The 16,101-nt window shown below is 37.2% G+C and overlaps 1 protein-coding gene across 3 annotated transcripts; it reads left to right on the top strand.

The window, feature by feature from the left end:
- Positions 1-1,330: 1,330 nt before the first annotated feature.
- Positions 1,331-4,538, top strand: LOC143623347 (putative protein phosphatase 2C 73). 3 transcript variants are annotated; one of them, XM_077094282.1, is made up of 5 exons: positions 1,331-1,380; positions 2,110-2,372; positions 2,531-2,936; positions 3,310-3,533; positions 4,271-4,537. In XM_077094282.1, exons 2-5 carry the CDS (start codon positions 2,136-2,138, stop codon positions 4,460-4,462), a joined length of 1,059 nt encoding a protein of 352 aa, XP_076950397.1. In that variant the 5' UTR covers positions 1,331-1,380; positions 2,110-2,135; the 3' UTR covers positions 4,463-4,537. The 3 variants fall into 3 exon arrangements, with proteins under 3 accessions (XP_076950397.1, XP_076950398.1, XP_076950396.1); XM_077094283.1 differs by lacking the exon at positions 1,331-1,380 and adding an exon at positions 1,950-2,048 and having other exon boundaries at positions 4,271-4,538; XM_077094281.1 differs by lacking the exon at positions 1,331-1,380 and having other exon boundaries at positions 2,071-2,372.
- Positions 4,539-16,101: the final 11,563 nt, after the last annotated feature.

The following is a 16,101-nucleotide window of genomic DNA, read 5'->3' as shown; positions in this document are numbered from 1 at the left end:
AATGTGTCTTTTTTAATTTCGTCTTGGAAGACGCATTTTAGAGAAATTTGTTCTAATAATATGAGATTTTTCTTTTCTTCTTATAAGTTGGATTTATTCAAATTCCATCCACTCCGGTAATATTTATTTAAATTTTGTTCACAGCGACAAGATTTAACTATAATCTGTCTACACCGGCAACATTTTGATTAATAACGTTCTTTCCTTAATATTTTGATTTAATACATCTATTCATTTGGATTTTACAGAAGATTTGGACGGCCCAGACGACTTTACAAAAGATTTGGACGAATTATTTTGTTATTTTGGGAAAACACACACACACACACACACACATATATATATATATAGGGTAAGGATCCTAAGAGAACCATTGGCAAATTGAGACCTTTGAGGACTATTTTGGACCACTAAAAAATCCCCCTAAAAAAATTATAAAACAAACAAAACCGAAAATTTTAAAAAAGTAAAAAAACCAAAATTCTTATATTTCATTCCGGTTTCATTAAAAAAAAACGAATTTTTTTTTCTTTTTAATTCGTATTATACCTATACACATATGTATACTTTCATTTAATCTCTAGTTACGTAATATACACATATGTACATTATCATTTACCTTAAATTATACATATGTGTATAGGAAAAAACATGTGTGTACATATTATACATATATGTATAATAAAAAAAACCGATTTTTTTTTTCTTTTTAATTCGTATTATACCTATACACATATGTATACTTTCATTTAATCTCTAGTTATGTAATGTACACATATGTACATTATCATTTACCTTAAATTATACATATGTGTATATGAAAAAAACATGTATGTACATATATGCACATATTATACATATATGTATATGTATAATTTAGCTAAACCGAGAATTTTTTTTTACGATTTTTTTTTAGAAACCGGGATGATAAATAAGAACTTTGGTTTTTTTACTTTTTTTATTTTTGTGTTTTTTTATGTTTTATGATTTTTTTTTATTTTTGAGTTTTTTGTTTTTCAAATTGGTTTTCATAGTTCTCAATTTCCAAAAAATTCTCACAATTCTGATCATATATATATATATATATATAATTAATGAGTTATTTTAAGAATTTCCTCCTAATAAAATTTTGATGGTCTTTAAAAAATAATAATATTTTCGTATAACCAATCTCCAATAATTATATTAATTAATAATAATAATTGGGTGTATATATTCGGTCACCACTATCTTTGTTTTCCTCTTCCAAAAATAATAATAATAATAATAATAATAATAATAATAATAATTGTTCTCCTATTATTCTCTCTCATATGCACATGCCTGAATTCTCCGCCATTTTCTCTGTCACCGGCGTAGCCTCTTTCCGGTCATAACAAGGTAATCTCTACTCCTTTGTTCATTAGCTTTGTGGGGTTTTTTCTTTCTTCTAGAAAAACAATTATATTGTTTGGAGTAAAATACTACCACTTGTTTCAAATCCATGTGGCATGATCAACTTTTTCAGATTTTTATTTTCATGTGTTCTTCACCTGTGGCTGTGAGATGATAGTTAGTGGGTTAAGTTCTGAATTTGAGTTAATAAAATATATAAAAAGCTACACTGGAATTTCAGTTTTCTAATACAAATAAATTTTATTCAAAGCAATCCATCAAATAATAATCATTTTTACACTTGTTACCGGTTTAATTGTGAATTATTATATCTCAGTTAGTTTTGGTTTGGACTATTAAAGTACAATTTGTTTATATATATATTTGTGAAATTGTTATTTACAGCTGGATTTCAGTTTTTAAAAGTGCTAGCCCCTAGTATATATAGTTCATATTGCAAATGGAATTTACAGTTTCTGTTGTTGGAAATTTTCTAGCTTTACAGTTAGGATATAAAGAAATGATGAAACTTGAAAACTCAAAAAATTCAGTTTTTGATAATCTTGACAAAAACATCACAAATCAAACAAAACAGTCTATGTGGATTGTTGGAATTCCATGTCAGACTACTATATTCTCTGCTTTTTTGTTTTGATTGTACACATTCATTGCTTGTAAGACTCTATATATGTATATATCATTAATATTCATAGCCTTTGTAATGTGTGGAAACAGGATTGTTGAAGATAAAGTTGATTAACATGGGCCGGTTTGCATCGATGTTTAACGGGCTAGCAAAGTCGTGTTTGCCTGTGAGGAGATTCAATAGTATTGAGGAGGATGATGGGGAAGAGACAGCAGAAGCCATGGCAAAAGATGCAAAGAAGAATGATATGATATTAAGGTCTTCAGGCAGTATTAATGTCAACAATTTCGTTTCGGTTTGTTCAAAACGGGGTGAAAAGGGGGTGAATCAAGATTGTTGCATCGTGTGGGAGGTATGATTGAAGAGTTTACAAAATTCTCGTTTATAAAGTTTGAAATAAATATATAAATCTTTTTTGGTTTTGTTGCATTGTGGGAGGTATAAAGAGGAAATTCCCATTTTTTTAAAATTTGAAATAAAAATGTAATCTTTTTTGGTTTTCAATGGTAGGAATTTGGTTGCCAAAAGGACATGATGTTTTGTGGGATCTTCGACGGCCATGGCCCATGGGGACATTATGTTGCAAAGCGCGTATGTGACTTGATGCCTTCATCTTTGCTATGCAATTGGCAAGAGATGTTACTTGAAGCTTCACTTGACCCTAAAAAGGTTGATGGATTCCGTCTATGGAAGAACTCTTTCATAAAGACTTGTGCTGATGTCGATCTGGATCTCCAACACTCACGCAAATTTGATTCGGTCCATAGTGGAACCACTGCCTTAGCGGTTGTTAGACAAGGTGAACTTTTAATAATAGCAAATGTTGGAGATTCACGCACGATACTGGCTACGACTAGTGACGATGGATGTTTGGTACCCGTCCAACTTACAGTTGATTTTAAGCCCAATCTACCTTGTAAGTATCTTTATGTTCTTTCACTTTTTGAGAAAATGGTGCGAATTGCGAGAACCGTTTTAACCATTGTACCGCTTATTATATAAATTTACTAGAATGCATAATATGGTATTTATGGTCTTTGCTTATTAAATGCATATATGCACATACACTGTATGCACATGTATATATGTTGATTTGTGCGTATTTTTGCAACTTTAAAAAAAAAATAGGAGAGAGGAGATAAAATCAAAGAAAGCGTAGGGAGGGAGATACAAACGATTTTTGTTTGAATTTTAACCTTTTTCAGTGAAGAGCTATGCACATATTTTTATACGGTTTTCGACATAATAGTGGTTCACTGGTTCTGAAATGAACGCATCCCTGCATACAGATGAGGCTAAGCGCATACTTGAGTGCAAAGGGCGAGTTTTCTGCATGGAGGATGAGCCAGGTGTGCACCGTTTGTGGCTTCCACACGAAGACGCACCCGGTCTAGCTATGTCGAGAGCCTTTGGTGATTACTGTATTAAAAATTTTGGACTTATATCTATGCCTGAAGTAACACAATGGCTGATCACCTGCAAAGACCAATTTCTGGTGCTTGCTTCTGATGGGGTATGTTTCAAAACTTGAGTTATCATCGTAAATATGTAATTAATCTTCTTGTATTACTATTTCATTTCACCCATAAAAATTTCCAAAAGTTTTGATTTCAAAGAAAGTCAACATTTCTTGTGACATCATCATTACGGCGTGTTAGGGATATGAACTAGTTGAGCCAGTAGGCTCGAGCTTGGGCTTGTATATCGTATAGCTTACGAGGGCTCGTGCTCAGCTCACCTCAAGCTCTATTTCTAAAGCTTGAATCGGCTCGTTTATTATTTAATAATATATATTTGCATGTGTGTATAAATTTTTTTTATAGGATTTCTATTAAAATTTTTATGCATAAGATAACATATATTATTTAGTTATTTATATCATGATTTTATATATTATAATAATTATTATGTAAATACATTAAATAAAAGTCATAGAATATCTAAATTAATAGGCTCTCAAGTCAATAAGTGAAGCTCAAACGAGCTTATTTTCAGGCTCAAGCTTGTTTAAACTCGACTCGTTTCGAGCTTTTAGCGAGCTGATCTCGAGTAGCTCACATGCGGCTTGGTTGGTTTACATTCTACGGTCTGTTAATCAATAGTTCAATACGGATTATCGAAATTTTTAAAAGTTAAAGGTGTTTATGGGTGAAAACAAACATAAATGAAAATTGGACTAATGTTAAACAAAATTTTGTCAAGCTTGATTTTAGTAGGTGATTGTATATTTTTGCATGTGAATTTGTGTAGGTGTGGGATGTTATTTCAAACCAAGAAGCGGTGGAGATTGTGTCGTCGACAGTTGATAAGTCAAAATCGGCAAAGCGACTGGTGGAGTGTGCAGCACAAGCCTGGAAACGCAAGAGGAAAGGCATCGCGGTTGATGATATTTCTGCTGTTTGTATTTTCTTTCACTCTCACCTTGTAGCTACTTCTAAATAAAACTTAAAAGTGAATATATGCGCAAGTTTATTCGCTTTTCTCTTATGATGCATCAAATCATTTGATCCAATTTATGTTGTCTATTTGTGCTTCTTTGCATCTTGTGGCACATGTATTTGGTCCATACGGGATTTACGGCTCAAAGATCGACCCCGAGACCATGATTAGCAGGTTATAACTAGTTGACATATATTTGTAACAAGACAAATTTAATAGGGGAATTATTCTTGATCCAACGAAACACCAAAGACTTGATTATCTCCATCACTTCCTTCGGGAAGTTTGTATGATTTTCCATTAAATGCACCAACAAGCCGTCTAAATTAAACCGAGTGAAACTTTCTTCTTTTTCTCAACAAGAGGAGCTGTCTAAATTAAACCGAGTAGAACTTTCTTCTTTTTCTCAACAAGCAGGGTCGAGGAATGCAACGTGAGTAGATATCTAATAGATATCTAACAGAGAACGTGTATATTGGGGCAATCCGGCGCCACACACTTATCGTGCTTTAGACCGAGGTAGAAAGAGAACAGGAAAAAGGAGATGGGTGGCTGTTTCTGAGCTGTCAACGCACATACTACTAGAACTCGAGCGTACTTGGATGGACCGGAATAAAAGAGCCTCACCCGTTGCCACTCTGTCCATTTCCGCCTTCCACGCAACAACCGGTTATGAACAATTGTCATAGTTAGAGTAAGTTGGTAACGGTTTTTTTCTCATTTGAATATTCTAGTTTGCATTCTACGCATTTGAATTTTCACTTTCCAGTTAAGATAGTTATTTAATAAATATTACGATTGTAAAATAGTTGAGATATGAATATAGTTAGAAACACAGTTTGTTGGAGAATTCTTAATTCCAGCCAAAATGAAACCAAAACCCTAAACAGACTCTAGGTTGAAACCGAGCAAAATTCGAACAAAACCCAACACAATAATAAATAACTGAATAATGATTAAAACTAAATCTATCTAAAAAGTTTATAAAAGAAAGCAAAAATCAACTAAAGTTTTACATTAATAATAATAATGAATAATAATTGTAGTAACATAAAAAGAGGAAGGTTCATGTACAAAATAATTTTAACAATACCAATCTACTAAAAATGAGAACGTACAAAACAAGATCAAATACAATTCCAATCTAAACAAGTAATGTTTTATAATAACAAAGAAAAAAAAACCTAATAATAACAACAAAACAATCAAAATTACTAAATTAGCAACAAAATAATGACAACAAATACTTATAATAGCATAAGAAAAAAAACCTAATAATAACAACAAAATGTAAATCAGCAAATACTTATAGCGTCTCATAATCGGAAACCAGCAAATACGAACAAAAAATAACAGCAAACAGTTATAAAAACAAGCCTAATAACAACAACAAATTGGTTCTCACTGTTTTGATGTTATGAATAATATAATTTTGATCCTAAAACTTTGGGGGTGAATCGGAATCCGATCAATCAAATTAATGCCCATACAGTTGTCTTTCTTGTTCACTACTTTCTTGATTAGGCCGTTAAAACAAGTGTCAGGACCGTGAGTCGGGTGAAACCTTAGAAAAGGTTGACAAGAACACACCGACTCGATTACCCAAAAGGCCTGTTGAATATCCCGGCGGAATCAGGATATCTAACGAGTGGGAACGAATGAGTGAAAATAACAAACACGAAACGATAATAGGTAATCAATAAAAGCACATTCAAAGACAAAGATTCACTGTATTAAATGAGTCATTAATGAAACAATGAAAGGAATGTCTAGGGTTTCGTGTATGACGGCGGCGGCGGCTGTACGAGGAAACAAATAGAATATTCTTTTAGAATGTTTCTCGTATTTCGTGTGTGCCAACGTTATCCTTATCCGTGTCCTAAATGGAAACCTAGGACGTCTATTTATAGATCCTGACATTCCTTTTCGAAGTTCCTAATCATTACATAATGAAATACAAAATAATACAAGTGTTGAGTCCTCGAGCAAGGTAACAATCTTGCTCGAGCAAACTCACTATGCTAGGTATGCTCGATGAATGTCCTCAAGCATACTTTACTTAGAATATCTTCAGTGAAGAAATTCTCTTCCAGCAAGCTTCATTCCTCTTGACTAATCCATGCTTTGCTCGAACTAGTCCATCGATCAAGCTCATTCTTCTTGATGTCTTCAGTCTTCTTATTCAGCAATCTATAGCATGCTAAGATGTAAATCTTGCTCGGGGAACTGAACTGTTCTCGAAGTCCTTGCTTTGATCACGTGACATCTTCTTATTGCCTCCATGCTTGTCCCCATGTGCTCGATCATCCTGTGCTCGTAACACTTGGTTAAAACTTGTATGATCAAGCTGTTTGCTCGATTGGCAATCCATGCTCGATAGAAGAATACTCTTGCTCGTTGAAGTGTAGCTTGCTCGAAGCCTTAACACTTAGAAGAATCAACCATTTAAGGATCCGAAGACCTTGCTCGAAGTAGTAAAACCATGCTCGATCGTCTATGCTTGCTCGAAGTCCAGACTTAGCCGTTTTTTGAGGAGGTTGAGAAGATTCGAATCTTCCTTATCATAAATCCGACCCAGTAATCTCCCCTAGATTGGAACAAGCTAAAATACACCAAAACATACCTACATAGAGTTACACATGTATCAGAAATCAATGATATATCATTTAAGAACATGTCATTTCATTACAAAAGTAGGAATTCTGCATCTTGGGCATTACACATTAAAGTCTTTACATCAATTACATCTTAAACAAAAATTACAAGATAAATGGAAACCTAGGACGTCTATTTAGAGATCTTGACATTCCTTCTCGAAGTTCCTAATCATTACATAATGAAATACAAAATAATACAAGTGTTGAGTCCTCGAGCAAGGTTACAATCTTGCTCGAGCAAACTCACTATGCTAGGTATGCTCGATGAATGTCCTCAAGCATACTTTACTTAGAATATCTTCAGTGAAGAAATTCTCTTCCAGCAAGCTTCATTCCTCTTGACTAATCCATGCTTTGCTCGAACTAGTCCATCGATCAAGCTCATTCTTCTTGATGTCTTCAGTCTTCTTATTCAGCAGTCTTTAGCATGCTAAGATGTAAATCTTGCTAGGGGAACTGAACTGTTCTCGAAGTCCTGCTTTGATCACGTGACATCTTCTTATTGCCTCCATGCTTGTCCCCATGTGCTCGATCATCCTGTGCTCGTAACACTTGGTTAAAACTTGTATGATCAAGCTGTTTGCTCGATTGGCAACCCATGATCGATAGAAGAATACTCTTGCTCGTTGAAGTGTAGCTTGTGTTGGTGCATAAATGTCAGTAGTTCATATGTCTAATGTCTGTAATCGAGTCTGTAATATTGTTTATGTATTTGTTTGTTTAAAGCGAAGTTGTTGACAAGTTCGCTTAGGCGAACTTGTTAACCAAGCGAAGTTGTTGACAAGTTCGCCTAGGCGAACTTGTTGAACAAGCGAAGTTATGGACAACTTCGCCTGAGGCGAAGTTGTCGTGTATTTATATAGGTTACGGATGTTAGTTTTGTGTGGTTAATTTACGTGTAATTCAGTGAGTCAAGTGACGTGAGGTCGAGAGTCTGTAAGAATCACGTGTTGAGTTATTAATATAACGTGAGTTTTGTCCGTAACGATCTACACAGGGATTCCGCACCTGTGTATATCGGGATATCTCGTGTGATCCGTCCAGGGAACCTACAATTGGTATCAGAGCATTTGCTCGATTGTGTGGTTCGGGATATTCACGCGGGTGTAGAATTTGTCCCGTTTCGACTATTCACGGGACGAGTTTTTGGTGTTTTTGCTCATTCTAGCCTCCTACCAGTGTGTTCAAGCCTTTAAACCGTCAAAAACGTCGTTAAAATCCGATTTTCAGATCTGCAGAAAGTTTAAGTTCGTCAGGCGAAGTTGCTATTCATCAGGCGAAGTTGCCGTCAGGATACGTAGGGTTTCAGCGAAGATATAAGGAGAAGCGAAGTTATTTACAACTTCGCCTACCTCCTCAACTTCGCCTAACTCAGCGAAGTTCTCATCAAGTTCGCCTAGCTCAGCGAAGTTTTCTTCAAGTTCGCCTACTTTCTAAGTTCGCTTACCCTAAGCGAAGTTATTCTCAACTTCGCCCAGTCACGCGAATTTAAGAAAGATCCAGCGAAGTTATTACTTAAGCGAAGTTATCCTTAACTTCGCCTACAGTACTGTTCAGAGGAAATTTTTTTTTTAACTTCGCCTACTCAGAATTTTTCGGGTTTCTTAGTCTTCAAGAAGGATGTCGTCGATCAACATTTCGGAGCTTGTAAAGATGGAAGTTGATGCGGGGTCAGCTACAAAGGCCCCAAGGTTGCTGAAGGGAACCGATTTTGTCGCGTGGAAGGAGCGGTTCATACAATACGTTAAGTACCAGGATGCGAAAATGTGGGTATGCATCCAAGATGGATATATTCCACCAGTCATGGAGTATGAGGGTCGAGACCAAATCAAGAAATACAGTAAAATGGAAGAGGAGAAAAAAAGATGTATGAAGCCGAAAGCAAGGCTCATGCTGCAATCACAATGGCTCTTCCACAGGAGATCCTCCATACGTTCAGAAAGTATACATCAGCTAGAGAGCTTTGGGAAGCTCTTGAGAACAGATTTGAAGGGAATGTAGGTATTCGGGCGTCAAAGATAAAGTTGCTCAAAACTCAATTTTCAGTCTTTAAGTACTTGAAGAACGAATCTCTTGATGATATTATCACTCGATATTATCATCTAATGACTGAATTGAGTAACTACTCCATTTCCTACCGAGAAGAAGAGATTGTGGAAAAGCTTCTCGATGCCCTCCCACCAAAATGGGAGATGTATACTGTACTAATGAGGGAAGACAAGGACTTCCCTACTTATGATCTTGAAACCACTGTCAACAAGCTCAGAACTTTTGAGCTTAATATGGTAAGAAAAGAAACATCTATGGATCAGGTTCAAGATCCAGGCATGTACGGTGCTAAAGTAAACTCAAATTCAAGTTCAAAGACTGATTCTGCCGCCTACTACTCGAAGGGAGAGTCTTGTGACAAGTCTTCACAGGAGGGGCATGTGTCAGTAAACTCAAATGGGGATGTTTGCTTTGTTGCGGGTGGATCAAGTGGTACTCAACAGACAGCAAGCAAGAGTAGTGGATCTTCAAGTTCCTCAAGCAATAATTACTCTAAGATGCCAATGAGCGTCAAATCTGCTGAAGAGCAGTTTGGCCTCTATGCTTCGTTTATTGCTTCATACGAAAACTATATTCAAGGAAAGGTTGTTGATCCAGCGATGCTGGATGAAGACTATGACCAGATCGATGCTGATGATCTGGAGGAAATGGATTTACAATGGCAGATGGCCATGATAGTGAGGAGAGTGAAGAAGTTTATGAGAAAGACGGGGAGAAAGTTTGTTGGTGGCAGGCCAGGGTTCGACAAGTCTAAGGTTAGGTGCTATAACTGTCAACAAAACGGGCACTTTACCAAAGAGTGCAGAAACGAGCGAGTTGAACGTGGTCAGGGCCGGTCTGTACAGCACACTGGGAGTAGTAAAGAAGTCAATGCCATGATGTCCAGAGAAGCAGGTGAATACAACTGGAACCTGCATTCGAATGAAACTAGTGAGCAGGCAAATATGGCTAAGGTTGAGAATGAAGAATGTGAGAAGATTACCGGAGAAGAGAAAGCTACTGGTTAGGAAAAAGCTTTCATGGCAGATAACAAGGATCAACTCTCCGAGGTAAGTTCTAAACCTATTTGTACTAAATGTGAGAATTTGTCTGAGCAACTTGCTACCATAACTGATCAGTATGTTCATTTAGATGCTGAATTTAAAACTCTTAAAGAAGATCATCACTTTATGAAAGCAAGAGAAAACAGTTACAAAGTTAAAATAAAAGCGTGTGAAAAAGATGTTAAAAGCTTAAAAACAAAACTTCTGAAAAAATTGAAGTAATTGATCTAAGTTATGAGGTTTTAGAAGAAAAGACTAAACTGATTGCTGAACGAGAAAAGCAGATTGCTGACCACCAGGTGAAAGTGGTGGAACTGAACCGAAAACTTGAACAGTTCAGAAATTCCTCAGCTATTCTTGATCACCTTGTTAGTGATCAAGGTACCTCTGCGAAGAGGGGAGGAATTGGTTATCACGAGGTTCCACCACCTTATAACCACAATTACACTTTTAACCCTAGTGTTCAGAAATCTGTTGATTTTGAAGTTCCTCAGACAGTTCCAATCAAGGTTACGAGTAAAGAACCAAGTGTTAGTAGTGGCGAAACGAGTTCGCCTGTTTCAAGTGTGAAAATTTCTGTTACGAGTCCAGTCTCATCAGATTCGGATAAGTTGTCCGAATCGGGTAAGACAAAAGAGAAGGTAGTGTTACCCACTGGTGGAGAAAAAGATAGAACTTATAAAAAGAGTACTCCACTCAACCCGTACGTCCCACCTTATGTGAGACGAACGGCCGGTAACACAGCCTCGACATCCGAAACAACCTTTGAAAAGAAAATGGAGCATAGGTGTTGTTTTAGGTGTAATAAGTTAGGACATCTTGTTGCAGATTGCCCTCTGACGCCGAAATTCAGAGGTGTGAGGCCTATTAAAACTGAGCGTAAGCCTAATGGTAATTTTAATGCTGCTAAAAATGAAAACCCTTCAAAGTTCCGAAATGTAACAAATTCAGGTTTTCACAGAAACAAACCTCAGTTTAACAATGCTAATAACCAAACCGCAAGATATAATACTTTCAATACACATAGGTTTGGAAGGCCTCACACTCAATTTCCATGGAGATTTCCTAATAGGACTGACAGGAATTATCCAGATGCTAACTTTGGAAAACAGAAGTACGGGATGTATAGATCCAAGACCAATTGGTCTTGGGTCCCTAGATTCTAATCCTTTGCTTTATTGTGCAGGAACAGTTGAACAGGGCTGCCCACAGTCTTTGGATTGTAGATAGCGGCTGTTCCCGGCACATGACGGGTAACAAATACTTGTTGCACGACTTAAAACCTGTTCAAGGAGCGAGAGTTAGCTTTGCCGGTGAAAATGGAGGAAGAATTACTGGAAGAGGAACGGTGTCAAATGGAAAAATGACTCTTGAGAATGTGAACTTTGTAGAAGAGTTGAAGCACAATCTGCTGAGTGTGTCGCAGATTTGTGATAAAGAGTACACTGTTCATTTCACGAAGAATGAGGCCATCGTGCTGAAGCCTGGTTTTCAGATACCAGACGAGTGGATAGTGATGAAAGCTCCACGTGATACAAATACTTATGTGATGGATATGAGGTCTACTGAAATGGCCACGGAAGAATCATGTTTAATGACGAAAGCAAGCGAATCAGAATCCGAACTATGGCACAGGAGGATGGGGCACATTCATCTTCAGAAGATGAACCACATTGTCAGGAATGGACTTGTGATGGGCGTTCCCTTGAAAAGTTTTAACTTTGAAGACAAATGTATTGCATGCAAGAAGGGAAAGCAACACAAGAAATCCCATCTCACCAAGAAGGTCAACTCTATTGCCAGTACTCTAGAACTGCTTCACATGGATCTCTTCGGTCCCGTGAATGTAAAAAGTCTAGGAGGTACTTCTTACTGCTTGGTGATCACTGATGACTACTCACGATATTCGTGGGTATATTTTCTGAAATCGAAAGATGAGACGGCTCAAATGGTGAAGAATTTGATTACCAAAGTCGAGAACGTCATGGATAAAACAGTGAAGTTCATCAGGAGTGACAATGGAACGGAGTTCAAGAATTTTGAAATGGAGATCTTCTGTCTTCAGAAAGGAATTGAACATCAATACAGCGCTCCGTATACTCCGCAACAGAATGGAGTGGCTGAAAGGAAGAACCGAACTTTAATTGAAGGAGCCAGAACTATGCTGGCAGATTCGAAGCTTCCTGTTATGTTCTGGGCTGAAGCAGTTGCTACAGCCTGCTATGTTCTGAATAGAGTGTTAACCGTTAAGAGACTTGGTAAAACGTGTTACGAGCTTATGCATGGAAGGAAGCCCAACTTGAGTGGTCTTGAACCATTCGGGTCCCCTTGTTCGATCTTGAAGACAAATTTTAAATTTGGGGAAGTAGCCGATGAAGGAATCTTAGTCGGTTATGTTGTTGGTACTCCCAACAGACGTGTCTTCAATACTTCGACTTGCAAGGTGGAGGTGGTGTGTAACACCGACATCACAAGTTACCAACCGCCAAAACCAAGCAATGGACCTGCTGAGCTTTTCGACTATGTTAAGCTGTTTAAGTCGTTTAACATACCGGATTTGGAAATTTATGAAGAAGAAGAAAGAGTTGCGACGAAGATGATACTCGATGAGGAAGAAAATCTATTGCAAAGACAGCTGATTGATAAATGTCAACCTTCCTCATCAAACACTATCGGTACCCCTGCTGCCTCAGCTGAAGAAGAATTTATCAATCCTTTTCACTCTCAGCATGAAACAACCATTGACGAGATCTCTTCTAATTTGGAAGATAATTTGCATGTCGGTTCTGTTCCGACCACGAGAATTCATAAAGATCACCCTTTGGATAATGTGATTGGTGATGTGTCCTCTGGTGTACAAACAAGAAGTAGCTTGAATGAACACACCTGTGTTTATACAAGCATTAAGGAGACAGGAATAATCAATGAATGCCTGTATACCTGCTTTATAAGCCAGATTGAACCGAAAAATTATCAAATGGCTTTAAAGCACAGCTCGTGGGTAGAAGCCATGCAAGAAGAGTTGGCTCAATTCGAGAAGATGGAAGTTTGGACTTTGGTTGAAAAACCAAAGAATGTGCATGCGATAGGCACAAAATGGGTGTTTAAGTGCAAGAGAGATGATAAGGGGATTATTATAAGAAACAAGGCGAGGCTAGTCTTTAAAGGTTTTAATCAACAAGAGGGGATTGATTATAACGATGTGTTCGCACCTGTCGCCAGGTTGGAAGCCATAAGATTGTTTTTAGCGTTTGCTGCTTATGAAAAGATGAAGGTGTTTCAGCTAGATGTGAAGAGTGCGTTTTTGAATGGGAAAGTGGATGAGGTTATGTATGTTGAGCAACCTCCAGGTTTTCCTGACCCAGACTTTCCAGATCACGTGTACAGGTTGAGCAAGGCGTTGTATGGATTACATCAGGCACCTCGTGCCTGGTATTCAACTTTATCGGATTACTTGCTCGAGAATGGTTTTGAAAGAGGGAAAATTGATAGCACGTTGTTCTTCAAAAGAGATGGAAGCGACTTCCTGCTGGTACAAGTCTACGTGGATGACATTATATTTGCTGCGTCAAAAGTCTCCATGTGTCAGGAGTTTGAAGCCGTCATGAAGAAAAGGTTTGAAATGAGTGCTATGGGTGAACTAACTTTCTTTCTAGGATTGCAGGTTGATCAGAAGAAGGACGGGATGTTCATTCATCAAACGAAGTATGTTCATGATGTGCTCAAGCGCTTCAAGATGGAGGACAGTTCTCCATATGATACTCCAATCTGCGTCAATCACAAATTGGGTGCTGAAGTAGACGGTGATGCAGATGTGGACCCAACTCAATATCCGGCAATAATAGGTTCATTAATGTACTTAACTGCATCTAGGCCTGATATAATGTTTGCTGTTTGTCTTTGTTCACGTTTTCAGGCAAATCCAAAAGAATCTCATTTGAAAGGTGCAAAGAGGATACTGCGGTATCTCAAGGGCAAGCCGAAGCTGGGGTTGTGGTACCCGAGAGGAGGAGACTTGGAGCTGGTCGCTTACACAGATTCTGATTATGGAGGGTGCAATCATAGTCGGAAGTCAACAACTGGAGGATGTTAGTTTCTTGGTGGCAGATTGGTGTCGTGGCAGTGCAAGAAGCAGACTTCAGTCGCAATTTCAACCTGTGAGGCAGAATACATGGCAGCATCCAACTGCTGCTCTGAGGTTCTTTGGATACAACAACAGTTGCGCGACTATGGTCTGAATTTCTTACTTACTCCTATTTGCATTGATAACACAGCTGCTATCTCAGTAACTAACAATCCCGTGAAACATTGTAAAACTAAACATATTGACATACGTCATCATTTTATACGGGATTGTGCTGAGAAGAAATTGATTGTGCTTGAAAAGGTGGATACGCTTGATAATTTCGCTGATTTATATACTAAAGCGTTTGACAAATCCAGATTTCAAAACCTTATTGAACTGAATGGGATGATCAATCCAGAGTAACCATGCTTTTCTTGTGATATTAAAAAAAAAAAAAAAAAAAAAAAAAAAAAAACGTCACTAATCGCTTAAAAATATGTCGGTTACATTAGTTTGAAGGACATGTCTTCGGATATGTTTTGGTCCTCATTTTCTACTTGTAGATTTTGAGGATAGCCATTAACCAGATTACTGATAGTGACCGGGGCGGTTTATGATGAGTTTTTCATTCTTTTGCTTAAAATTAGTCGATCATACTTAGTTAGAAGGACACATACTAGTATGTGGTCGGTCCAGCTGATCCATTGGATCTTCGGGATAGCCGTTTACCTGAAGACTTTGTTTTGGTCGGGGCGATTAATGTTAAAATTTTGAAAGAAAAAGGGAAATGAAATTATTTTTCAAGTCTACTACTTCGTAAGAAGTTCGTTAGCTATGTTTACAAGAAAATTGATCCAACCTTGGAAAATGATAGTTATACTAATTCTGTGTGCTTAGCTAGTGAAGTTATTAGGCTTAAAACGCTTTAGGACAGTCATTGTATGTCATGGTAACTTTTTATGGTGCGTAAAAGTAGACGTGATACAAACTAAATTTACTTGATTTTACGTGGAAACTCCTTAAGAGTTTTGCATGTCTTCAGATATATCCTTCCGAATGATAGGCAGAAAAGCGATTACCCAGTCATACACGAGCCCATGTGTGTTCTGATTCCCGTGAAGATAGCGTCTCAAGATACTGCAGTGATCCAGATTCGGGACTTGCAGTTAATTTCTACTTTGAAGTCTATGTTAAAAAAAAAAAAAAAAAAAAAAATTTGGAGTTATTGAAACATATTAGAGATGACAAAATTAAGACTTCACAATCATTGAGTAAGAGAGAAGAACGGGAACCAGATCAAGAATACTTACAAGTTTAATCAGACACTATGGGTCGAAGTAAATTCGGGGTGACTTGGGGAAAGCCAAATACGCTTTGAGGATAGATAGGAGGCATCAATATTTCTGAGTTGTTGCCCACTTAAATTTTGAGGCTTAATTGAATCTAACTCGTATCACAGAAACGATGAAAACCATCTTAAGTTATTTACCTGCTTACAACCTGTCTCTTTATGTCATAATACAGCTAAACACGGATCTATGTGACAGTCACATACTTATTATGATTCCTGTTCGGATCTTTTCTAAAACGTAGCAGTCCCTATCGAGACTGAAATTTGATCCCTTATACTTTAAATTTTTTAAGTTTTTGTACTTAGATAGTTTTATGATTTTTTAACTGGTTACTTAGAATTGATCTTGTCATTTATCTCTTCAAGGAAAGTTTTATAACTTAATTGGAAAAATGTTAAACTTATAAGGTTAAATTCTGTAAATATATAGGCGATGTTGTTGAACAGGCGAAGTTGTGGATAACTTCGCCTAGGCG

This window comes from Bidens hawaiensis, unplaced genomic scaffold (genome assembly GCF_021521415.1).
Source record: "Bidens hawaiensis isolate Kalapana, Puna unplaced genomic scaffold, B.hawaiensis_p1.1 tig00003378_1, whole genome shotgun sequence".
Lineage (NCBI taxonomy): Eukaryota > Viridiplantae > Streptophyta > Magnoliopsida > Asterales > Asteraceae > Bidens > Bidens hawaiensis.
Note: the sequence above shows the minus strand (reverse complement) of the source record. Positions and strands in the feature narration are given on the sequence as shown.

What these genes read in the sequence shown, in the direction of transcription:
- LOC143623347 (XM_077094283.1), top strand. Translation starts at nt 2,136, where the DNA reads ATGGGCCGGTTTGCATCGATGTTTAACGGGCTAGCAAAGTCGTGTTTG. An exon ending in ATTGTTGCATCGTGTGGGAG is followed by an intron (nt 2,373 to 2,530) that starts GTATGATTGAAG and finishes TTTCAATGGTAG; the next exon opens with GAATTTGGTTGCCAAAAGGA. An exon ending in TTTTAAGCCCAATCTACCTT is followed by an intron (nt 2,937 to 3,309) that starts GTAAGTATCTTT and finishes CCCTGCATACAG; the next exon opens with ATGAGGCTAAGCGCATACTT.